The sequence below is a fragment of the Battus philenor genome, unplaced genomic scaffold, assembly GCF_028537555.1.
Source record: "Battus philenor isolate CCGP_79_NKW_IND1 unplaced genomic scaffold, ilBatPhil1.0.hap1 SCAF_30, whole genome shotgun sequence".
Classification (NCBI taxonomy): Eukaryota; Metazoa; Arthropoda; class Insecta; order Lepidoptera; family Papilionidae; genus Battus; species Battus philenor.
In genome coordinates, this window is record NW_027181694.1 from 5035198 (window position 1) to 5060947 (window position 25750).

The 25750-nt window shown below is 34.1% G+C and overlaps 1 protein-coding gene and 1 non-coding gene across 2 annotated transcripts; both read left to right on the top strand.

The window, feature by feature from the left end:
- Window positions 1-789: 789 nt before the first annotated feature.
- On the top strand, window positions 790-25503 carry LOC137927277 (prion-like-(Q/N-rich) domain-bearing protein 25). Its single transcript, XM_068771059.1, has 14 exons — window positions 790-866; window positions 3606-3758; window positions 5491-5583; window positions 9903-10106; window positions 10980-11069; window positions 12841-13041; window positions 14886-15005; window positions 16247-16414; window positions 17894-18040; window positions 19513-19632; window positions 20281-20409; window positions 22971-23111; window positions 24626-24754; window positions 25430-25503. The coding sequence occupies exons 1-14, from the start codon at window positions 836-838 to the stop codon at window positions 25501-25503; spliced, it is 1800 nt and encodes a 599-aa protein (XP_068627160.1). The 5' UTR covers window positions 790-835.
- Window positions 9349-9421, top strand: TRNAV-UAC (transfer RNA valine (anticodon UAC)). The gene has a single exon. It is a non-coding gene; the product is annotated as a tRNA-Val (tRNA).
- Window positions 25504-25750: the final 247 nt, after the last annotated feature.

The following is a 25750-nucleotide window of genomic DNA, read 5'->3' on the forward strand; positions in this document are numbered from 1 at the left end:
TTGTGGAAAAATATGTACCTAGTCCGGCATATTGGAACAGCGTCCATCTTGAATTTTAAATATTGACATAATCATCGTGTTTTACTAGTGTAGCCCTTTCATTTGATACCAATATTGAGGGGGTTAAGGAAAAATATGTAATCCGCCATTTTACATCGGCGGCCATCTTAGATTTATAATGTTATTGATTTTATTATATTGTATTGTCATCTAAATTAAATTTGTGTACCAAATTTCAGATCAATCTGACAACGGGAAGGTGCTTAAATTTCAATTTCTAATTTTGACCCAAACAAATAAATTCCGTACGGGTCGAACTAAATAAAACCGTTTAAAGATACATTCTACTGCCACTTTAGCTAACCATTCCACTGGTATATCCAGGTTACTCTAGTTCGACTGTGGATCCTATCATATCTGATTTGATCTCGTAGAGATATCTCTAAGAAAGCCCTCTCTATAGCCTGTTGACTGAAATGAAACTATATATGAAGTGAGAGAATTCTTGTTTGTGACGTAAGTGCCACAAGACTTTTCTAATCAGGTCTTTAATTGGACTCTAAGAAAGAAGGGGATAGGATGGCATATAAAGTGAGGAGTGATGTGGTGAAAAAGAAGAATTTTCGTAAAATTAAAACAAAAAAATGTATAGGATGTTCTAGACATTTTATAATACTACATATAAAATAAAATAAAAAATTATCAAAGACGTAATCTTTAGATAAATTAATGCCTAGCTTTGTATGTGACATTCATAATTAAATAATACATGGAGAGAGCGGGAAGTGATTATATTTTTTTTTAATTAATAAAAATTTCGAAAGGCAAAGTCAATATGAACTCTTGGATTTTGTTTACAATTATTGGTAAGTCACAAACAGCTGTGTTTCATTAAATAATTTATTGTCACATGAATCAGACGTACTATCTTTTTTATATTTCTTTACGGCAACAATCAGATGTAATGATGAGGAATAATCATTTATTTTTTTATTCGTATTATAATCCTTATTAGTTAATTTTTAATAAATCATTTTTGTCTAGACGCCGGTCAACGTGGCCAGCACATTGTAACTTCAAGTTTTTGCTAAATACTTTAGACATTGTTATAGCCTTAACCCTTACGATACTGTAGGTATATATATGCCCCATCGAACATATGGACTGTTGGGACATGACGTCCCACTGAACTGTGATGAGAGACTGCTAATTTATAAGCAGTTTGGTTTGAATGGTCCCAACTTAGTCTTTACACTCCTTAAATCTTAGTGAAAATTATATGTTCATTGCCAATTGGCACAAATAAGTACAATCACACGCCTGAAGTAAGAATTAAATATAATTTCAATTTTAGTCCTGACACACTATTGTACTGCAGTATCGAAAGGGTTAAAGACTATATTTGTGTAGACAAAAAAATGTTAAAATGATTAAATAAGAAAGCATCATCTTCATTTTAGCCATGAAAAGTCAACTATTGAATATAGATCTCGTAATATATTCCCAAAAAGGTTGGAAGTGGCCTTTATCGATGTACTTAATTAATACATAGGTAAAACACCTTATTAAAAAAGTTCCAAGCGTTCACTTAAACGCTCCGTGTTACTGGCCACTTCGACTACATACTTTTTGCATCAAATCGTTCTTGTTCGTTCGAATTTCGAATACCGATTTGAAATCGGATGCCATCAGTCATTTAAAAAACGAATACATGCGAGTTTAATAAAAAATGCTTTTTATTGATGTTTTTATAAGCTGATTAGTTTAACTTTTTTTTATCCATTTTTTTAATATACATTATAAATATACAAATATATTTAAATGTTCCTTATATACGCGTTTAGTGAGTGGAAGTAAATCACGGTAGAGGCGATGAGGGTATGCCTTCAGGTAGAAGAAGATAAAGTCAGGGTTGCAGGAAGTCGTTGGATGAAACGGCGCAAGACCTGTCATCTTCAGACCTATGCCTTGCATTGGGCTTCTATCGCTTGATATATTAATGACACATGTATTTTTTTTATGACCTCCGATATTTGGGGCCTCTCGTACCCATATCTTGTTGTGGGATAGGGTCTTTTTTGGGCAATTTATTTTTTTCACTTAGTTTTTTTTTATTTCCGTTCTCTGCTTCCATTCTTCACATGATCTTTCATTCCATTCTTTTATACCACATTTCTTCTTTCTTACCCTTTTGCTCTGTTCGTCTATCATTCTTCCTTTTTTCTTTTTACATTTTTTGATTTATATTTTTTTTTACATTTTTTTTTACACATTATTACTTTTTCTATAATTATTTCTATCACAGTTTTGTTTCTATTTACGTTTTTAATCTATTTATCTTTTTATACTCTGTTTGTTTTATTTCTTTCTATCGCCCTTTTGAGGATCTCTTTACAAAGGGATATGAACGCCTGTTTGTCATCGCCGCCTATCAGGGAGGCTATTGTCTCCTGCCTGATTTCAACGCCAGACTGGCACTCGAAGCTGTGCCGGAGTCCCCCGAATGCGGGACACCAGGCCACAAGGTGGATCACGGTCTGGTCCACGCTTGGTTCACAGAAGCACGAGGGGTCCTTCTTGAGCTTGAACCTGTGGAGGTACTCAGAGAACCCCCCGTGCCCCGTGAAGAGCTGGGCCGAGACCGCGTCCACCTCGATACTGCGGAGAACGCGGTAGGCTGAAATGGCGTAACATATGTATTAGTATATACGTAGAAAAAACCTAAAAGTTTTTATTAGATTTGAAAACCACGCTTTCCAGTCGGGCAACGAGACCACACGGCTCACTTTTGTGTTTTTTTATACTTGCAATATTTTACTTAGGATTAATTGCAACATTTTGAACGAACCTTATTAAAATTCAAAATCTTTATTCAAGTCGGCATTTACATGCGCTTTTGAATCGTCGATTATTTTAACATTATAAGCTGTAAGCTAACACCGGTTCTGTTCATGATCATCTGTTAAAAGGTGGTCAGAAACTCAATAGTTTCTCTTTTAAATGAAATTTAATAATTTGTGATGTGTGCATTCTTATAACGACCATGTATATGAGCCAACAAACCAAGTTTCTTGCGTTTCAATCAACTAAAAACTTCTATTAGATGTTTAATAATATACTTTAAATTTTAGATTTAAAACTAACTAACGGAAGGTCTAAGATATCTTTTGGAACTTTATTATATATTCTTACACATCCATAAATAATTTGTTAACTTTGTAAATACAGAATTTAGGCGTTACGAGTTTATATTCATTTTTTATCTTCTGTCTTCTATTTTTATATATGATTATATATAGGTTTATGTATAATGTATTATTAAATATATATTACGAAGTAACCGATTGAACACCAGATCCTTTAAAAACATCTTTCAATGAATATATAGGTTCTTTAAGGTTAGAAATAATTCTTACATTTCTTTTATGTATAATAAATATAGAAATAATATCTCCAGCACTCGTAATAAAATATCGTATGGTAGAACGTAATAAAAAAAACTAAAATATGCTTAGCTGGTGATCGCTAGTATAGATGGCAGACCGATGAATCGTGTGGTCTACATGGAAATACTCCATGTCTCATGGTGTTCAATTTGTTTACAGGAGTTTTGGTGCAATGTCAGATGTCGTTTGCCATATGGAGTTGCCGTGGGGACACCGAGTGTGCCGAACTAGTGGGCAGCGAGTGCAATAGTGGGCGCTGCACGTGTCCGGTTGCCCAGCAGCCCACGCTCGGTGGGACACTCTGCGCTGATCGTACGTCACAATTATTTCTCTTGTTTATATCGCCAAACCTTTTCACATAAACCTCATCTCATTCCAAACACCAACCTCTCCTTTTTTCTCTATTTAAAAATTAAAATCTCCTACTCTAAGACTAAATAAGACAATATATAGGTTGTGTATATAAATAAGTATTTATAATTAAGTATATATAAATAAAACAAAATTCGTATTACTACATATTAAAATAATTATTATTCCTGCATTTCAAAATCAATTATAAATGAATAAAACATATTTTAGAATGATTACTTAATATAGGTCGATTGAAAGTGTGTCAAATATTTAAAGATTTTTCCTAACAAATAAGCTATTTATTCAATCATTTAAAGAATTTATAAATGTAACCAATGTATATGGTATATGACCATGCGACCATACATAAAGGAGATATTATTAGACCTATATTTACATAGAACTGCACATAGTGTAACCATAAGTTCTGTCACAAAGAAAATATCTAACAAACTAAAAAAACAATTTTATTTAAACTTTTATATTTGATCATGTAGAGTGAAAAAGATATGTTAACATACTAAACTAGTTATTCAGTGTCAACCCTTAACTTTTACGCACGCTTTTAAACGGTCGGGCCATGCGTCGATAGATTTACGAAAGGTTTCCATTGGAAACTTGGTCACTACTGCCTCCAAAGATTTATTGAGCGACTCAATATTTGGATGACGCTCAGAGCAGACCATGTCTTCTATCACAGACCACAATTTATAGTTCAAACGGTTTAAGTCTGGACTAGCAGAAGGCCAATCATCAGCCTTTATGAAGTCTGGAATTTTCATCATTAATTCTTATGTCCCCAAGATAGGGCAGAGGGCGTCCACAGTACGTGGCCATCCCAAACGGTCTTGAGCCTCGCGCTTTACTTGGCTCCACGTCATTCCAATTGCCTTCACTTCTGCAGTGATCGTCCGCCGTCAGGTTTGCTTTGTGCGGCCACGTCTTCGCTTTCCTTGAGGATTCCTTTCTAGACCTCAGTATGTGATCAGGGTCCCTTCGGCCTATCCAGTTCCACTTGCTGCGTTTGATCTGCTGGTCAATCGGCATCTTACCGCAGAGTTTCCAGAGGTCTACGTTGGAGACTTTCTTAAGCCAGTATATGCCGAGAATACGTCGAAGACAGTTGTTAACTAAGACTTGGAGTTGACGAGTGATATCTTTGGTAACCTTCCAAGTCTCGCATCCATATAGCAACACGGTCTTCGTATTGGACCGGAATATTTTGAGCTTAACTCTCCTAGTCAGCTTCCGTGATTGCCATACAGAAGCAGCCGTGCGAAGGCTGCCTTACCCTTAGAGATTCTTGAAGCGGTGTCCTCTTCGGTCCCTCCTGATTCTGATACTATGCTACCGGGATAAGAAAATGTGTGGACTCTCTCCACTCCCTCATTGGAACATTTTGCTCAAGCCAAATTTGGGTAGTGTGCGCTTTACAACCCTGGGCTGAATTCTGAAATAAACATACAATAATGTCGGGAAAGTCTATTTTTTATCGTAGAAGCTAATGTTCGAAATTCAAAATAAGTTTTTTTTTAAATTTATGTAAACAGCCAGTACCAGAATTTACGGCTAGACTAGGTAGTGCTACCGAAACCGCTGTACCGCGCCATAGGTATGTGCGACGGGAGGGAGAATCGTTCGCTTCGTCGCGTCCCGTAACCTTTATTAAAATATATATCTCTCGTTGCAGTGGCCCCGTATTACAAGTCAAGATGTGTAGAAGATCATCAGTGCCATAGATTATTCAATAACTACGAATGCCGGCCAACAAACAGCTCAGAAGGTAACATTTTCAATTTACTTTCTTTTTTTTTTACACTAAAATATTTTATTTATTTATTTAATATTCTTTATTGTACACGATAAGATACATAATATACAGATACAATAATATACAGAAAAGTACAATGGGCTGTCTTATCACGCAAGGCAATCTCTTACAGACAACCATAGTAAGGAAAAGATATAGTACTTATAAAGGGTAGTTCACGTGTACAAAAATAATACATATTCACAAACAAATGAACATAAATATACATATACATACATAGACATACATACTTAAACATAAATACATACATATAACATATATACTTATAATAAAAAGGTTTAATATATATTATAAATATAATACAATAATAAATAAAAAAATCAAACTGATTTGGATCGCACTTGCCTCGGATAAAATAAAGAAACAGAGGAAAAGAAGAAAAAGTAATGAATGAAGGTATAAATAATCATAGATCTAGTAAATAATTTTTAACCATTTTCTTAAAAATAGGTAGTGACTTGAAAATAAATAATTGCATGTTATAAATATATAATGTACAAACTAAAATAAATAATGACATGCTGTAAATTCTTACTGTATAAAAGAAAACGCATAAAAATCTTTAAAAAAAACCTTCACGAGAGACTATAAAAGTACATAATTAAAAAGTATTTTTCTGTGGTTAAAAAATTGCAAGTAAAAAATACTCAAAACCTTACGTAATAACTAATAATTACTAGAAGGTTTAATGAAATCAGGCGTTATTTTGCGAAAGTCCATCCTAAGTAAGAAAAGGACCAATATTTAGCCACTTCCGCACATGCAGCGGTAGTCGTGAAACAAAGTGCACCGCCCGCCAGCCCGCTGATAAATGCGTATGCGGCAAACAATGCGAATCACACAACCGCCACCGCCAAATCACTCAACACGTGTTTCACCCCTCCACGGGGCATCTTCAGGAGTTATGTTACACCGATTAGTGCCAAACACAGAGTGAGCTCAGTACGTCGCCGCTTGTTGTATACTAGAAGGTTTTATCTATCCTCGCTGTTTTAGCCCATAGACGCCCTCTGTACGGCATAATGCTACCTGAAATATATCTATGGAGAAATATAACATCATTGCCAGGCTTGAAAGGCAGGTTGCCGGAAGCTAGTTTGAGCAGTGGCTATGTTATGCACAAAGTGTGAATTATATAAGATACTAGCTGATCCCGCAAACGTTGTTTTGCAAAAAAATTGATATTTTAATTTACAAATAAAAATAAGGGTTGATCGTAGAGAGGTGAAAATTTATGGTTGTATGTATTCTTGTATGCTGTATCATAAAAAAATAAAAACAAAAATTTTCGTTAAAAAATTTAAAAAAATTTTTAAGTGTGAACAACCTTTATCACTTAGGGGTATAGAAAATAGATAGTAGCCGATTCTCAGACCTACTGAATATGCATATTGAATTTGGTAAAAATCAGTCAAGCCGTTTCAGAGGAGTTCAAGTTCAAACACCGTGACACGAGAATTTTATATATTAGATTGTTTTACTAGTTAGGTAATTAATTATGGGGGATATACCATAATCGCCATGATTTGTAGGCTGTTTGGCGATGGCAGTGTGCTATTATGGTAGGGGAAACGCGTAATTCTTTATAGTTACTGCATAAATTGTGAATTATATATGATTATATCCGATGATATCTTTTGCTTATGAAAAAAAGAAGATATCCCTGGAATCTTTTTTTTCTTATGGCCCCCGCTGTTGGGGGCCTCTCGTACCCCTAACTTTTTGGGATGAGAGACTTTATTGTTCTATAAGTTTTTTAGTCTTTTCTTTATTTATCTTTATCACGCGTCACAATATCTTTCATTCTTTACTTTTGTCCTTCACAATATCTTTCGTTTTGCTCTTTTATACCTTCTTTCTTTCCTCGCCTTTCTTCCATCATCTTCTTACTCTAAGGTGGCTAGGTACATTTTATTTATTTTTATTCTTTAATTTTATCTTACATTTAATTTATCTTTATTTACACATTTATTTTACTTTCTTAATTCTTTATTACACATTTCTTTTTCTATTTCTTATTATTAGTTAACAATTTCTTTTGTGCAGAGTTTATTAAGTACCTTATTCTATACAGTTTTATTTCTTTCAACCGTATCACTCGCCACCTGATATCCCTGGAATTGAACCCACCACCTACGATCGCAAGGCACATTCCTCTACCGCCAGCCTACCACTGTTTTAATATCTTTAACTATTTAGGACGTATGTGGTCAATTTAAATGACCCTATAAGGGTTATAATATAAATAAATAAATCAGTACTATCCTTCGTCGCAAACTGTTTTGAAACAGATTCCGTCACGTGAGGATACGTTATAAGATTCGCACTTATTAAGAGTTGACATTTTTTCAATTACTTTATACACATTATATTATATACTTTATACACTCTGTGTTTGGCACTAATCGGTGTAACATAACTAACTCCTGAAGATGCGCCGTGGAGGGGTGAAACACGTGTTGAGTAATTTGGCGGTGGCGGTTGTGTGATTCGCATTGTTTGCCGCATACGCATTTATCAGCGGGCTGGCGGGCGGTGCACTTTATTGCACGACTACCACTGCATGTGCGGAAGTGGCTAAATATTGGTCCTTTTCGCACTTAGAATAGACTTCCGCGAGGTAACGCTTGATTCCATTAAATACTTTATATACGGTGAATATTTCACTTTATTTTGTTCATATTCTTTATTTTACACGCTAGATAATATAGTACAATAATACATAGTTTCATTAGAGTGTTGAAAAAAGTACAATGGGTGGTTTTATCACACGTAGCAATTTCTTACAGACAACCATAGTAAAGAAACAGTAGAAGTATAAATAAAGTGTACAAAACATACATATATACAAACATACATAGCTTATATACTTATAATAAATACGATATATTACATTTTATGAATACAAATATAAATAAAAATATCATAATGACTTGGATCGCACTTGCCTCAGAAATAATAAAGAAACAGAGAAAGAAGAAAATGAATTAAAAGATAAATAATCATAGGCCTGGTAAATATATCTCAGTAGAGATACATAACTATTACACTCTTTTTTATTGACAACTTTGTTAATTACGTTTCATGTTTATAATAATTTAATAAATAAACAAAATTAATATGTTGTATGTTAGATTTTATTACTTTATAATTAAACCTAGAATAATATCGTGTGTAACATAGTTTTAGTACAATATTTATACACTTGAAATAAGAAGTGCAGTATCTATATCTTTCTAAAGAAGCGCAGTGCCACTTTTTTAGAAAAATATACAAAATATATAGAAAAATAACCTACAATAATCATAATATATGTATATGGTTTTGTTTATGTATTGCATTTAGTTAAAATAAGCCAGATGTTAAGAGCCTGTTGCATTCCAATAGAATAAATAAATTAATGTAAAATTTCATCTTTATACAGGTTGATTGGAAATAGGTATAAAAGATTAAAGATTTTGTATGACAAATGGGCAATACATTTACCCGTTTTAAGCATATATATCTATAAACAATCAGCCTGTATATTGAATTATATATGAAATATAAAAGATGAGCTCAGTATTCTTCTAGCTTTGGACTGTGGTGATTATATATAATATGAAGCTTTCAGTATTAATGTTTTTAAGTCGAAACAGGCTTTAAAAATAATTATTACTAAATTTTTTTAAAAGTTAGGTTATGTATGTCTTTCTATATTTCGTTCACCTTGTATCCGGTTCCGTGGTGTAGCGGTTATCACATCTGCTTTACACGCAGAAGGTCGCCAGTTCGACCCTGGCCGGAATCATAATTTTTTTGGGAATTTTTTACAAAACTACAAAATCTTTGTGAAATTAAATATATAATAATTTTCATATAATATTTTTAATTAAATGAAAAAAAAAAGTGAATTCACTGATTCACTAAAATGTCCATTTTTATATATATAAAATTTTTCTTTTATTCATAACCTAACTTAAAAAAATATTTAAATAAATTACGAATTCATTTGAAATAAAATTCATGATGGCCAAGTATTTCTGCCAGTTCTAAATCTGCAGGGTCGAATAGAAGAAAGTAATTATTTTTTATAATATTTTTGCTATTTTAATTACTCTTTTATCATTACATTATTTTTATTTATGAAACCATTACATTTGGTACATATATACTAAAAAAATATACCCCTTTAAAACTTTTACACCCATAATCAATCATCCTGTATATATGTGAATATCTATAGGAAAACAAAGTCCTTAAAAACATATAATTATAAAGTTTATTTGCAGGTGGCGTATGCGATTGTAGACCAGGGCACCATTACTTCCGCGGCAGGTGTTGGAGAACTGCCGACTTTGGTCAAACTTGCACCTGGGACGAGGAGTGCTTGGGGTCAATTCGGAACCCTTACAGCATGGCCTGCAATAGAACCTGCGTTTGCGCAGATGGATACTATTTACGGCAAAGAGGAGAGTGTAGAAAAATAGGCTTAGGTCAGTATTATTATTTCAGGAATAGTACTTAATACTTCCGTTGTTATATATGCACCACTTCTGTGGATTTACAATAGGACCAGGTGAAAGTCGCCTGCATCCGTAGTCCTTGGTCTTCATACCAGAATCTCAAGGCATCAGCGGCCTTCTGTACTGCACGATAAGTCGCCTGATCGTCCATCCGTTGGACTTTGTCAGCTACTTTCATTCGCATCTCCTCATTTTTTTACTTTTAGCAAAGCAATTTATTATACTAGATGAGTAGATGATAGAGTTGAATTGAATAGAGATATCGTCGCTTTCATATCTGCTCTTTATTCAATTGTAATGATATATTTTACCTTAAAACAAAGCTGAGAAAGTTCCAAACTATATTGATCAAAGACCGGCTGGAAAATCAAACACAATCGAGTTTTTTTATTACCTTCACAAAAACCTTTAATATACCAGCTAAGACACCAGAGAGCTTTTGCAAGAAAATTAAAATGTAAACACACTCTTTATAAAATAGTTAATTATGTCAATTTTATATAGTTGTACACATATATATAAACATATATATTAGCTAGCACGGCGAATTTTGTTCCAAAATATTTCTTTTAAAATTTAATTGTGTAGGGAATTGGTCTACATTATTGATTTTAATAAAAATATTGTACTTTCGTAATAAAAGCGTAAAAAAGGGGTTAAAAGTATTTCTAATGTCAAATTGTAAAAAAATTAAAAAAAAATCAACAAGCCACCCTTATCATTTATGAGTAAAAACATGTAGTTCACGATTTATTCTTAAACATTTTGGTTAAGCCATTTCGGATGCTTCATTTACTAACTCTATAACACAAAAATTAATTACATTTATTTTAATATTTCTAGCCATTGGTGATGGATGTGTTCTGGATGAAGACTGTCAGTTCCCGCGCGGCGCTTGTGATAGGAACAGTCTGACCTGCTACTCACTCGATGGTAAGCACTCCAACGTTCATATTTATTTTTGCGTCTAAACACATCCTTATACTTTTATCACCGACATTAAAATATATTGGGGATTAACTGGCCGATGAAGGGAGGCATAGATATTTCCACCTATGTACTTTCTCTCTGGAAAGTATCTCTGGAACCATAAGGTTTAGAAACTAGAAAATTTTGTAGCAATATAACTTTTGAAAAAAGTTCATCTAAAAACATATTTTATAAAATATATCAGCAAAGGAAGATAAGAAGTGATTTAATAGGTTTGCAAAACGGGCGGAGTATATCTTTTTTATTTATTTAATATTCTTTATTGTACACGTTAAGATACATTTAATAAGTTTTACAATAATATACAAAAAAGGACAATGGGCGGTCTTATCACACAAGGCAATCTCTTACAGACAATCATAATATGGAAAAGGTAAAAGTACTAATAAAAATATATCTTGTAAAATAATAAATATTTAAATTTTATTTACGTCATAACAAAATGAACATTTAAACTTAATTGTATTTCGCGACAATAGGGATTCTTTATAATGTCCACCGTTTGTCTTTGGACCCATACAGGGGTGCCATGGGCATTCATAACTTATAATACTACCGATGTATAGAAAGAGAGCCCAGAGTCCAAAGTAGCTGTAAAAGTCTAAAAGCTGACATCGTTCAAAACCAATCGTATATACAGAAAGATGTATTGAAATGTATAGAAAATATTTAAAATAAAATTTGACATTTTTATTGTTATTAAATTAGTGATGTAGTTTTAATTTTTTTTATTCGTTCTTGTATCTTAAAACTATGACAGGGATTTTTGTTTCAAATAATTCTCAGTACATCTTTCATTAATGTTCTTTTCTAGTATCCTTCACACGTTCTTTTACTGTATATTCTTTCATTCACAATTATTCATTTTTAGCCTTGTTTCTATTATTAATTTTTATTTTACCTTTTTTTTATTCAACAACTTATATCATTTTTTATTTAGTTTTATTTTTATCTGTTACATTATTATTCTGTAACAATGTTTTTTTTCTATCATTACCTCCTGCTCCATTTTGCTCTTCCATCTTTCCTTTACACTGAACAGCTAGTAATTGCTTGCAGATATTCTTTTGCTTGTTAGGTAATGAACCTTTTATATCTAATTGTCGTATCAGCCTATAACGCCTACTGCAGGGAATAGGCCTAGTATGGGAGATATACCATAATCACCACTCTTGGTAGACAGTTTGGCGATGCAGTGTGATATTGTGGTACAGAAAGGACACTGCCGTCTTTCTTCTGGACACTTCTTTGGAAGCAGTGGCAATCATATATAATTAATGCATAAATTGTTACAGTACCCGGCGATATATATTTCATATCGACCTTTGGAAAGAAACAATCGGTTAATTTCGGCTTCGTAGAGCACTATCTCTATCCCACACTACCTATGTGACGTTTTGTCAGTCGTATTTCGTGCGACAGAGATAACGCTCTACGAAGGCGAAATAAGCAGATTGTCTCTATCCAAAGGTCGATGTGCAATATTTATCGCCGGGTGCTGTAATTACTCTAAGGGGGAGGTCTAGCCCTTGCAGTGGGCGTTCATCAAATGAAAGGAAGAAAGAGATATCTCGGGAATAGAACCAGAAACGATCCTCTCAGTCTTCTACCGTTGGCTATCACCGCTAATATCTGATTATTTATTCGTTATCTCATAAATTTATCGAAATTACCATTAAACGGTTTATCTGAACATCTACAATTATTATTACAGAAACGCAAGCAAGGACTCCAATATTAACAAATGGAATACAAGATTACAATGTGCAAAACGAAGTGGAGGAGACAGAGGAATATAATGTCACCATAATATGTGACGTCAACAATGCCTGTGCGGAACCTTTCGAATGCTCGCTATTCGGAATTTGCCTTTGCCCTGTTGGATATTACGAACGAAACAATACTTGCTTGGCTGGTAAGAAATACTTCTATTATTTTTTTTTAAATTGACAAACCAGGTTTAAATTGACGATGTTCTCTTATTGTTAATTTTAAATAGAAAATAATTGTAGACATAATAAATTTAATTAAAAATTAATTTTTTTTTAAATCTTATTAATATATATACTAATTATACAAATACTAAAACTTGCCACTAATATTGTTACAATCAATTAAAACATATTAATGGAATCAGACGTTACCTTGCGGAAGTCCATACTAAGTAAGAACAGGACCAATATTTAGCCACTTCCGCACATGCAGTGGTAGTCGTGCAACAAAGTGCACCGCCCGCTAATAAATGCGTATGCGGCAAACAATGTGAATCACACAACTGCCACCGCCAAATCACTCAACACGTGTTTCACCCCTCCAGGGGGCATCTTCATGAATTATGTTACACCGATTAGTGGCAAACACAAAGTCTTTATACATCAAGAGATAGGAAAAACGAGTTTGCTGGTAAATGGACTCTGTGTTTGGCACTAATCTATGTACGGTGTGTGTGTGTGTGTGTGTAGGTTGCACGACTACTACTGCATGTGCGGAAATAGCTTAATATTGGCCCTTTTCTTACTTAAAATATAATACTTTTAAATTTGGAACGACTCATTTTTTTACGAATCTACTGCGTCTCAATTTCGCAGGAATCGGTGTTAAATATTTATGTGATATATTTGATATAGTTAATCGAATTGCCGAAAGTATTATACGGCGTGTTAGGTTGCAAATATATGTTTTAATATTTAAATAAAAAAATTAACATTTGACACATAGTTTTAATAAAATCGTTGAAGTATAGAATTGAAATGTGGTAAAAGAGTCACAGGCGTAGCTCGAGGAATTGCTTGTGCGAAATAGCAGCGGGCTGGGCACATCACTTGCCGTTGGACGTTGGTGACGAAAGATTCTCATGTGACGACCACAAGCCAGTAAACGCAGCCTGGGCCTGGCGTAAAAATCAGGCAGGAGTCAATAGCCTCCCTGATAAGCGGAATAGATAAAAACTCATTCATAGCCCTCTGCAAAACAATTGCAAAATGTGCCATTGAAAGGAACAAAATGAAAACACAATAAATAAATAGAAAATAGATAAAAAAAGGATAAAATTGAACCAAAGTGATACATAAAACTGTGATAGAGAATAATTATACAATAAGTAATAATAATGTAAAATAAAAATGTACAATAAAAAAAATGTAAAATGAAAAATGTAATAACAAAAGAGGAAAGAATGAGAGATTGAACAGAGCAAAAGAGAAAGACAGAAGAACTGTAGCATGAAAGATAGATAATAGACCGAAAGAGACAATAAAGTACGAAAGAAGAGAAAGAAAATAAAAAACTATGTAAAACAATAAATTACAAATAAAGTCCCTGTCCCACCATAAATAGGGGTATAATAAAAAAAAAATAACGCAGACTGGGTCGTGGAAAGTCGTGATGATCTTTTGGGAAAGGTTATACCATGCAGTGGGCTTAAATGATTGGGATTAAATGACGGTCCCATGCGTGGGCGGCTGACCCGGTGCTCAGTTCTACTGTAAAAGTCCACTCTTGTTTACGGAACAGGTGTTGTTAAAAGGCTTAACCTTCTGAATCTCGTAATACATTGCTGATGTTTTGACACAATTTTTAATCACCCTATAGCTGATACTCTTCTTCACCTGATGATGATATAAATGACTGACAATAACCAAAAAAAGTTAGATATTGCATCGTAGCTTGAATTTGATTCTACAAAATTCCATTACATATGAAAAATATCTTAAATATACAACATTAGATGCCTTTAAAGTTATAGAAATTTTTCACCAGAACTGAGTTCCCCGTCGACGGAGGAGCAATGCGTTGGTCTGCTAGCACGGGTTATTGACGGAGTCTGCACGTGTCCACCCAACTTCTTCTTCGACACCAACATGAGAGACTGCGTTAGAGGTAAATCTTAAATCTTTCATTCATATCATTATCCGCATATGATCATTGACAGTAATCATATGAGAAGAATGAGATAAGATCATGTTTTGTCGACATATTTTAAGCGAAGGGAAATAGCCTTCGTGTTTACAGATGAAGTATCTCCGCTTAAAGACAAGACAATGCGTAGACTGATTTCGTCACAAACGGAACCATTTATACCGCGCGTCTGTTGGAACTTTCTATATGTTGTTCCGGCAAATTAATAAATATCTATATAACTTTTTCAATACCTGTCACTTTGTTTACTTCACACAATTGTCTTCTGTTTCAAAATCTCTGTAATATCAGAAGTTTGTGGACTCTCAGAACAAACCTTTGGAATGTTAATAGCTTTAAGTTGAGGGTTTATAAGGATTATATTTACGGAGAAATATTTCAATGTTGTCACTGTCAGGCTATGATAATGAGCTATCAGAACCAATTAGATGCTCTAAATATCTGTCAGCATTTAAGAAAATGGTAAAAGAACACTTCCTTGGTTTCTAAAATAGGATACACCAATACATCGCTTTGCGTCGTTTCGTTTTGCGATTTTTTCTAAGTTGCGTCGCTGCTTAATTAGTACTAATTTTCACTGTGCGTCGTTAGAATTTCGAGGTTGCGTTGTTTTGGGTTCGAGTCTTTAATTTTTTTAGTAATTTTCTTTTTATTCTAAAAGTGGCAACACTTTTGTTTCTAATTGCGCAATGCCATCAAAACTCGGGGATTCCCTTTCTAATTAAAAATCAACGCAATTTGAATACAGTTGTATTTTCACTTTGTTTTGCTAATTTTAGAGTTCAGTTTCAATTACGTAGTGTGTTGTAATGTAGTGTGTTGTGCTTTTTTAAAAGATAATAATAAATTTATATAAATTTTTACGTGTTGTTTCTGGTTACAAAATAGGTAACCATTTTTCCAATTTATTTATTGAGTTATATTATTTTTGTTTATTAAATGTTTACTTTTTTCTTTTTAAAAAGTAGTATTTTCGTAACTTTGGAACCTTTCTTCGATCTTTACATGGTTTGCTATAGAAAATCTTAATTTACTTTGCGGGATCAATACAAGTATTCCGTAAAAGTATTACGTATTTAGAGACTATGCGATTTATCAACATAACAGTGCTTCGTTCCAGTTGAGAAAGAGAATGGAGTCACTCTGCTTTTAATGTTCTCTACCCCATATTATATTTATACATCGATTATTATCTTTCTCAGTGAATCGTCGAATTTCGGATTCCTGTGTGACAGATGAGAACTGTTACACCTTCGGCATCGCATCGCGTTGTGGACCTCCGCAAGCGCCGTGGGGCTTCAGGTCCTGTGAATGCATACCTGAATATGCAGTCTGGGATTCACGCAGAGAGATGTGCAGACTCTTTGCAGGTAAATCGAACACAGAAATTATACTAAATTTCAAATGTTAAGAAATGGTCTGTGTACAAATATATGATAAAGTTACACGACCTATCATACCTTCATTTTTATCATTTTTAAAACTAAAACTAAAACGTGATGTCCAATAAATCTTATCATAGCATTTAAAACTTTTTAGTTACATATTGAAATTTTCTTAATTTTTTTGGTCGAATCTAGGCTGCGACTGACTGGTCTGATTCGGTCATAATATTAAAAATAATAGACGATTCAAAAGCACGTGTAAATCTCTACTTGAATATAGTATACATGTAATGTTCTAAATTTGAATTTAACTGATAACGATTTATTTTAATCTTTACGTTACCGGTTTTTTAACTTCGCAACAACAATGGTCACGGGTGGAACTGAAGTGTAGTTTTTCCTCTTTAATTATAATAAAAAATAGTTTTTTTTTTGTTAATACAGTCATCAAAAAATGTACAAACCCTATTGAGTTTATTGTAAGTTCTTCACAACAGGTGGCACTTTAATAACTAACGGAAACTTAATTTGAAGCTGTCGATTAGAAATGCACAATGAACAGCCAAAGATTCTCTTCAATATATGGTTTTATTTAAACTATGACAATAATGTTTATTAAAAATCGGAATTAAAAATAAACAAATATGTAACGAAGGCACGTATAGCATGTAAGAGTGAGAGTAGTGAAGTTAGTCGCAGACCTCACGCGTAGCAGACGACTCGCAGCTATCTTAGCTCACAGCCGGCTCGTACTAGATTGCCACGATAGATGGCGCTAATCTCAATAAACTGACTTTATCAGAGGACACTGCGACGCGAAATTTTTCATCGTTATTCTACTTCAGTCGTAAGACGTTCACTGCTGGACACAGTTCTTCCATAGATCTGTGGGAGTGATCGTAGTACTGTAGCTTCATGTTCTTCTTGACCGCACCTCCGCTAGCATTTATAATGAGCGCGGAGACTCTCAACAGCGCGATGCAAACTTTTGTTGCGTCTACTGTGGCGCCATCTGTCATTTATCCGTTTCATTGCCGCCGCCGCCGCGATGCAATCTTAATTTAATCGGCGACTTTAATTCCGCCTTGTCGATGGAAATACTATGCTAAGGTTGCCTGTCTCCACTTACCCAATATGGGTCACAGGTGCACGAGGGACTCCCTTTGAGCTTAAACCTATACAGGAACTCTGAAAATCCCCTGTGCCGTGTGAACATTTGGGCTAAACACATGTCCATCTCCACTGTGCGCAGTACACCATAGGCCGTGTCCGGGAAGAACTTCCTCGTTGTCTCGTTTCTGAACCCTAGATCATTTGTAACACACATTGATTGTAGACTTTCGTCATTAGATGTTGCGGGATATTATACATATCATATATAAGCATTGTATATGAAACATATTCTTCGTTGGCGCATATTAAACTATTTCTTTCTATTTAAGATTTAATAATTAATATTGTCAGGTATTGGTGAAGCCTGTGAAGTCAATAGCGACTGTCTCGCGGGAGAACTGGAGATACAATGCGTGGCAGACAACTCCGGACAGGGTTACTGCGCTTGTCCGGATGGTCTGACGGAGTTGGACGGATTATGCCTCACTACTGGATTGGGTAAATATAAATTAGTGTCCACACTGCGGAATGCAGTATATAAATTTTAATAATAATATATTTACTGCACACTGTAATATTATAATTATAACTAATCAAAGTAGATAAAAAATGCTGCAATTGTAATAAATACATACTCCAATTTTTTAAAAAGAGATATGAAAGTAAATATTCCTTAGTTGTCCCGAATAGTGTCCGTGCGTGTGAAGTTCACCGCCCTCTATTGGGGTGTTATTTCACAAAATCCGTTCTTAGCTCATCTAATAACTATATAAAATTCTCGTGTCACGGTGTTCGAACTTGAACTCCTCCGAAACGGCTTGACTGATTTTTACCAAATTTTACTTGCGTATTCAGTATGTCTGAGAATCGGCTACTATCTATTTTCCAAACCCCTAAGTGATAAGGGTGGTCCACCCCTAAATTATATTTTTAATTTTTTAGACAATTTTTTTGGTTTTTATTTTATTATGATACAGCATACAAAAATACATACAAACCTAAATTTTCACCCCTCTACGATCAACCCTTATCTTACATTTGTTAATTAAAAACTTTAATTTTTTTGCAAAACAACGTTTGCGGGATCAGCTAGTAATAATATATTTAGTGCACACTGTAATATTATAATTATAACTAATCAAAGTAGATAAAAATGCTGCACTTGTAATAAATACATACTACATTTTATTAAAAAGAGATATGAAAGTAAATATTCCTTAGTTTTCCCGAACCCAGAGTTCCCCAAACTTTTTTGTGTCGTAGACCCCTTGCCATGTTTTTCCGTGTTGGGTAGACCCCCCACTTACCTGATATTGATTTCCTGTAAATTTCTAACTGTAGTGAAGTTTAGTGTTAAAAACTTTAAGTAAAAACACATGTTAATTGATACATTTATTAATTTAATTTAAATTAAAACTACTCAAAATAAAATTTTGTACTTGTTATGTACAATATACGTAACAATTAATAAACATAAAATAAACTATAAAGAATGTAACATAAGCAATAAGTCAATATTTTTAGTGAGAAGCATGAACCTGATGCTTTAATAATAAATTATCAACATTTGACGTCAATTTTGTAAGGGTTAATCTTAAATCTCCTCAGCTAATGATGTCCAGTCTGTGGTCTGTGGTTATATATATATATATATATATATAAATATATATATATATATATACATATGTATATATATATACATATATATATATATATATACATATATATATATAACCACGCTTGTTTAGCATGGCTCGCACTGAATAATAACCTTAATAATATATGTGCGAAATTTTATACCAATGATGGCAATATTTAGACAATAGGCATTCCTTTAATGGTGATAAATTGAGTTTAAACTGTGTAATGGATAGATATTAGGGTTCCCTACACATTAATGAAATACCATTAAATATAATCATTTTTTTAAATTAATACTAATATTAATATTTTTCTCTTTTTAATTCCAGAGCTAGGCGACGAATGTCAAGCGTCGCTAGAATGTTCCGGTTCGCTGCATTCGGTCTGTGAATCAGGAAAATGCGTTTGTGGAAATGGTTACCAACAACTCGACGATATCTGTGCACCTGGTATGTGATACTTGCCTTTTTATGACGTCATCTATTTTGACATTTATGACGTCATAGCATACAAGGGTCGTTCGTAAATGCGATTTAATTCCGATAATATATGATGATATATGATGAATGTTTAAGATATAATTGGACATCTGTGCAATAGACACTACATTTTTTAGATTTCAAATTCAAGAGATGTAGCTCTTGAGCCCTAATGTTTGTAAACAGTTACAACAAAGGGTGAAAATGTTAATACTAGTGAAATTTCTAATGGCATATATGAACAGTACCTTATTTTGTTTGTGCGAAAAGTATGTATCAGTTATAGGTATATATATAAAGGGGAGTGATAAAGTATGGTATGGTATATATATATATATATATATATATAGACACACTGCTCACAGATAAGTTTGTCAGAGAGTGAGCTAGATGTCCCGAGTGTAAGAAGGGGCATGCAAAAACAGATGCGTTCATAGATAATAAATTTGGGTGCGTTCTAATTAAACGCCACAATATGATATGCGGGAGATCAAAATCTTTCAGTGATGTGTCTATAGGCTGAAACAACGTACGATAGATTGTCACATTTATTCCAGAGACATAAAAACCTTTTTAGGAGTGCAAACGTTTTTGATTAATATTTTTTTTTTATTTCAGTGATAGGTGGTGTGTGCAGCCAGAATTCCGACTGTTTAGTACCAGATACAATTTGCAAAGATAACAACGGAACCTCCACTTGTAGATGTAGCGATGGTTTCGTGGAACATGCAGACGAATGCTGGGCAGGTTTGAAACTTTTATGAAAACCATATTTTAAAACTCTTATTATTATTGTTCAATGCTTTACGGAAATCATCCTAATGCATTCCAAAGTTCAACACGTTACATACAATACACTTATAATTAAAACTAATTTAAATTAGAAATCGAAATATCTTTATTTCACCTTTATATCGATAATTATTTTAAATTGTAAACTACCACCAGCTCAGAATGTTGATCTGCAGAGAAAAGCCGGCGAGAGGATCAAAAGTCCCTTTTTTTAATAAAATTTAACGAATTACGTGTACATTATAATATAAACCATGTAAATGAGTCAACAAAACCAAGTTACACACATATCGATCAACTAAAAACTTTAATGCAATAAGATATATTTAATATTGTACTTTTATTTTATATTAAAACTAAAAAAAGAAAGGTCTCTGATATCTAATGGAAATTTATATATGCGCACACTCGAAGACATTAAGAGTTTGTTTACTTTTTAACTTTATATATAACATCTTGTTGAAACGTAGATTTCAGCTGTTGTTATTAATATAAAACAGTGCAAAAGACTCGAAATAAATTTATTAAAACCATCACTCACCAACAACCAAAAGAATATTAAAAAAAACTCTGAATATATTTCATATATTATTGTTATAAAAAAAAACTTACTGATTCTTATATATATTTTACAAAACAGCACTAATTAATTATTGTCAGAACAAATAACGGTTATAAAAAAACTTAGGGTGACCGGAAAGTAATGTCGCTTTCTTAAATTATTTCTTATCAACAATATATTACCTTGGTTATCAACAACCTTTTGCCATCTAGTATACATGTCGGAGCGGCAACAAATCAATCAGTTTTTCTGTAAAATATTTCAACAGAAACGACATTACTTTCCGGTCGCCCTAATGTATTGTTTGAAGGAGTTGTACAATGTGTATATTTATGTATATGAATTTTATGTGTGTATATATATATACATATATGTATGTGTGTGTGTGCAAGAATTAAATATGAACCAGTTTCCGCGTGCAACGTATTGCCGCATGCACCGGCGTCACCAACCAATCCTCTGCCAACTCCGTTATAGATTAAACTAAAATGTCTTTCGGAAAACATGTTCACACCTTTCTCCGTATACCGAGTAGATATCAATTAGTCAATACAATTGAAGAATTTTTTTTTATTTTCTTCGTCCGAATAATCTGTTAAAGGTAGAAAGACTAACAGCATCCAGCACCAATCGAATGCAGCTATTTATATAGCGTGACCGCTCTACGAAGCCGAAATTAGCCGATTGTCTCTTTCCAAAAGTCGATGTGCGATATCTATCGCCGGGTACTGTAACAATTTATGCATCAATTATATATGATTGCCACAGCTTCCAAATAAGTTTCCAGGGGATATACAGTAGCGTCCATTGCGTACCATAATACAACACTGGGATCAACCCGCGTACCAAGTGTGGCTATTATGGTATATCCGACCATAGAAATATATGAAGAAAGCTTATGCCTTGCAGTGATCGTCTATGGGTTAAAAGGAATACACCAATACTTCGCACATGTCGGTATTCTCCACCAGCTGATGCACCGACAGGGTCGCGTTGTACAGCTCCAGCACCACCTCGCTCACCTGAGGAACACAAAATTATTATGTCCTTTTGTGGTGAAACGTTTGGAACTATATTTAACAAACAGGATACACCAATACCTCGCTTTGCGTCGTTTCGTTTTGCGTTTTCTTCGAAGTTGCGTCGCTGCTTAATTAGTACTTATTTTCACTGTGCGTCGTTAGATTTTCGAGGTTGCGTTGTTGTGGTTTCGAGTCTTTAATTTTTTTACATAGTTTGCTGTAGAAAATCTTAATTCACTTTGCGGCGTTGTTTTGCGTCATGTTTTTTTGGAACGTAACCACGACGCAAAGTGTAGGTATTGGTGTATGTACAACACACAGGTTACCCCAAAGACGATCAAGATGAACAGTCTTGTGCTGTTGTGGTGTTTATTCTGTATTATGTTATATGACTTATTTACATTATTTATTAACATTTATCATAATTTATGTTATACAATAAATAAAAATGAAATAAATATCTAACTTCATAATTTGAACAGATGTACCAATATTTAAAAATAAAACTTATGACGATCACTACTGTCATTCTCTACCATCAACATTCACACCACCGGTAACTTCACCATCATGAAACAACATACTATCTAATATATAAAATTCTCGTGTCACGGTGTTCGAACTTGAACTCCTCTGAAACGGCTTGACCGATTTTTACCAAATTTTATATGCGTATTTAGTAGGTCTGAGAATCGGCTACTATCTATTTTCCATACCCCTAAGTGATAAGGGTTGTTCACTCTTAAAATTTTTTTTGACGAAATTTTTTGTTTTAATTTTTTTATGATACAACATACAAAAATACATACAACCCTAAATTTTCATCCCTCTACGATCAACCCTTATTTTTAAATTGAAAATTAAAAATATTTTTTTTGCAAAACAACGTTTGCGGGATCAGCTAGTATATATATACTATTGTTTTTTTACAGTATCCCTGGACTTTGGGGCACCATGCAACCTAACAGCGCAATGCGTGCCAAATATCGGGGAGTTCAGCATCTGTCTCGACGGTCGCTGCCAATGCCCTTCCTCATTCCACTACAAAGATGGCAGCTGTTGGCCTATAACTGGTAACTTTCAAAACAGATGATGATTTAAAACATACTTTAGTATGATTAACCTGGCCGAGGTGAAGGTTTAAGGTGAGGAGACACATATAGCTCAGGGGATTGACAAAGTTAAAATACACACCGCATAACTCATAGAACAGATTGCCCTTGTGGCCTTCTGTCAGACCCATCCTAAAGAGTAGGGGGAGACCACATATAAGCTGACAGAACTGTGGCTGGGAGCTGGAGTTCTGGAGCAAAGACCACGGCTCGGCATACATACGACATCCACTCAAAAGTTGGACAGGCGACTTTGCTAAGAACATGCTGCATACAGGCCGTGTTTAAACAGACTTATTTTTTTATAATCGTTCTACCCTATTTGGTTGGGAACAGGGATTTACTTTCTTTATTAAATTTTTACTTCCTTTTTATTATTTTCAAACTCTTCTTCCATTCTTCAGTCTCTATCATTCTGTTCTTCATTCCATAATTGAGTCAATTTTTCTCGTCTACTCTAATATCCTTTCGTCAATCCTCAATTACTGCGGTTTAGTTTATTTATACAATTTATATATATAACAGCTTTTTTTAGTTAATTTTACATCTTATACATATATATTACAGTTCTCTTATTCTCAATATTAGTATTTACATATTTAAATTATTTCTAAATAAGAAAAGGTCCAATATTTAGCCACTTCCGCACATGCAGTGGTAGTCGTGCAACAAAGTGAACCTCCCGCATGCCCGCTGATAAGTGCATTTATTGCTAAATATTGGCCTGATTCCATTAAATAAATAATTTCTATTATAATTAGTTCTAATATACATTTTTGTATTGCACTGTTCATCTTATCATTTGTTCTTATTTTTACTGTTTTGGCTACTGTTCTGCAGAATTTGAGGAAGGTTTTTCTGCCTTCTTTATCTATCAAAATAAAGGCGGTAGTGGCCTCTTCTGTCCTTGTACCTATCCGGCATTCAGTTTCGAAGCGGAACCCTCCAAATGCGGGACATTCTGCTACCAGGTGGATCACGGTCTGGTCTACGCTCGGTTCACAGAAGCACGAGGGATCCTCCTTTAGCTTAAACCTATGAAGGTACTCAGAGAATCCCTTGTGCCCCGTGAAGATCTGGACAAAGGCCACGTCTACCTCCATGCAGCGGAGCGCACGAAAGGCCGCAAAGGCGTCCAGAATACTGGACTTATTTGAAATGTTTAGGACAAGCCTGGGTCCAGCTGTGGGCACTTTATGACTGAAATGATCACGGATAAAGATTACTAGATAGAGTCGTAGATCTTCGTCTATTTAACGAGGTGTTTCGTGGTTTCCCGAACGCTGTTCAGTTGAGTTGTCATTTGACTATTGACTTTTTTCTTGAACTTTGACTTACAAGGCTTGACTGTTTATTCCAGGTACATATTCGAGTCAAACATAACTGTTACCAACTATATTTTAATGTATAGTTCATAGACATCTATTTATATAGCTTTTCTTACTAAACAATCGTTATTATTTTTTTCTTACCAGGATTATTCGAAGGATGCAGCCGAAGCAGCCAGTGCTACCTTGGAGGAGCCACGGAGCGGGTTGTATGCAGAAACGGTCTCTGCCAGTGTAGCTTCGATTTCCCCTACTCCGAACAGTTACATACATGCAGTGAGTATTACATCCACTAGGTGGACCCTCCACTAGGTAGACTGTCCCTCCACTAGGTAGACTGACCCTCCACTAGGTAGACTGACCCTCCACTAGGTAGACTGACCCTCCACTAGGTAGACTGACCCTCCACTAGGTAGACTGACCCTCCACTAGGTAGACTGACCCTCCACTAGGTAGACTGACCCTCCACTAGGTAGACTGACATTATTGTTAATGCCGCGAGATATAGCTGGATGCGAGCAGAGCAGGGCCGGTCATCATAGCTATTTTTAGCGAGTGTGCCTTGCAATAGACATTAATTAGCTGAAAAGAAGTAGAAGTAGAAGAACCTTTTCCAGGCGGTTAAGTTATAAAACCTAAAAATCACGAAAACTGATCCAGTCGTTCTTGAGTTATAAATTGTGAAAAAACACATGATAGATATTAAACCATTATTAAATTTTTGTATTATATATATAAACATGGTATATAATAATAAACATGGTATATGTATATATACCATGTTTATTATTTCTGAAATCATTGAGTTTTGAATAGAGTGTAACATACAATAATTGGACAACAAATAAGCTATACATTCAACTCTTTAACGCTTTTATATTTATTTTTAAACATCTTGTATAAAACACTTTTCATATAAATTATCTATTAAACTTAAATTTTCTGTTTCAGCATCATCGGCCGCAAAAGCTATGTTCAGCATACTAACCATCGCCTTTAGTGTTATTTATACTCTAACTAGTTAGGATTTAATATATTATTTTATTTAAATTCTGTACAAATAAGGTTAAGCCGTTACTAACAAGCCTCTTTTGAGGTTTAAAACCACAGCGTCTATATTACTCGCTAAAACTCATCCGTAGCATTTGCTACAAAAACAGTTTAAAAATCAAATTCCCTGCAAACCTCACAAAGGTGCAAGGTTTAGCACGCCCGGATTTAGACATGCGCTGACCAGCAAGTACAGGAAGGAAAAACTTTAGCACTAATTAA

Coding starts and splice junctions, on each gene's coding strand:
- LOC137927277 (XM_068771059.1), top strand. CDS start 836: ATGAACTCTTGGATTTTGTTTACAATTATTG. Junction 16,415..17,893: donor GATGTGCAGACTCTTTGCAG/GTAAATCGAACA, acceptor TAATATTGTCAG/GTATTGGTGAAGCCTGTGAA. Junction 18,041..19,512: donor ATGCCTCACTACTGGATTGG/GTAAATATAAAT, acceptor TTTTAATTCCAG/AGCTAGGCGACGAATGTCAA.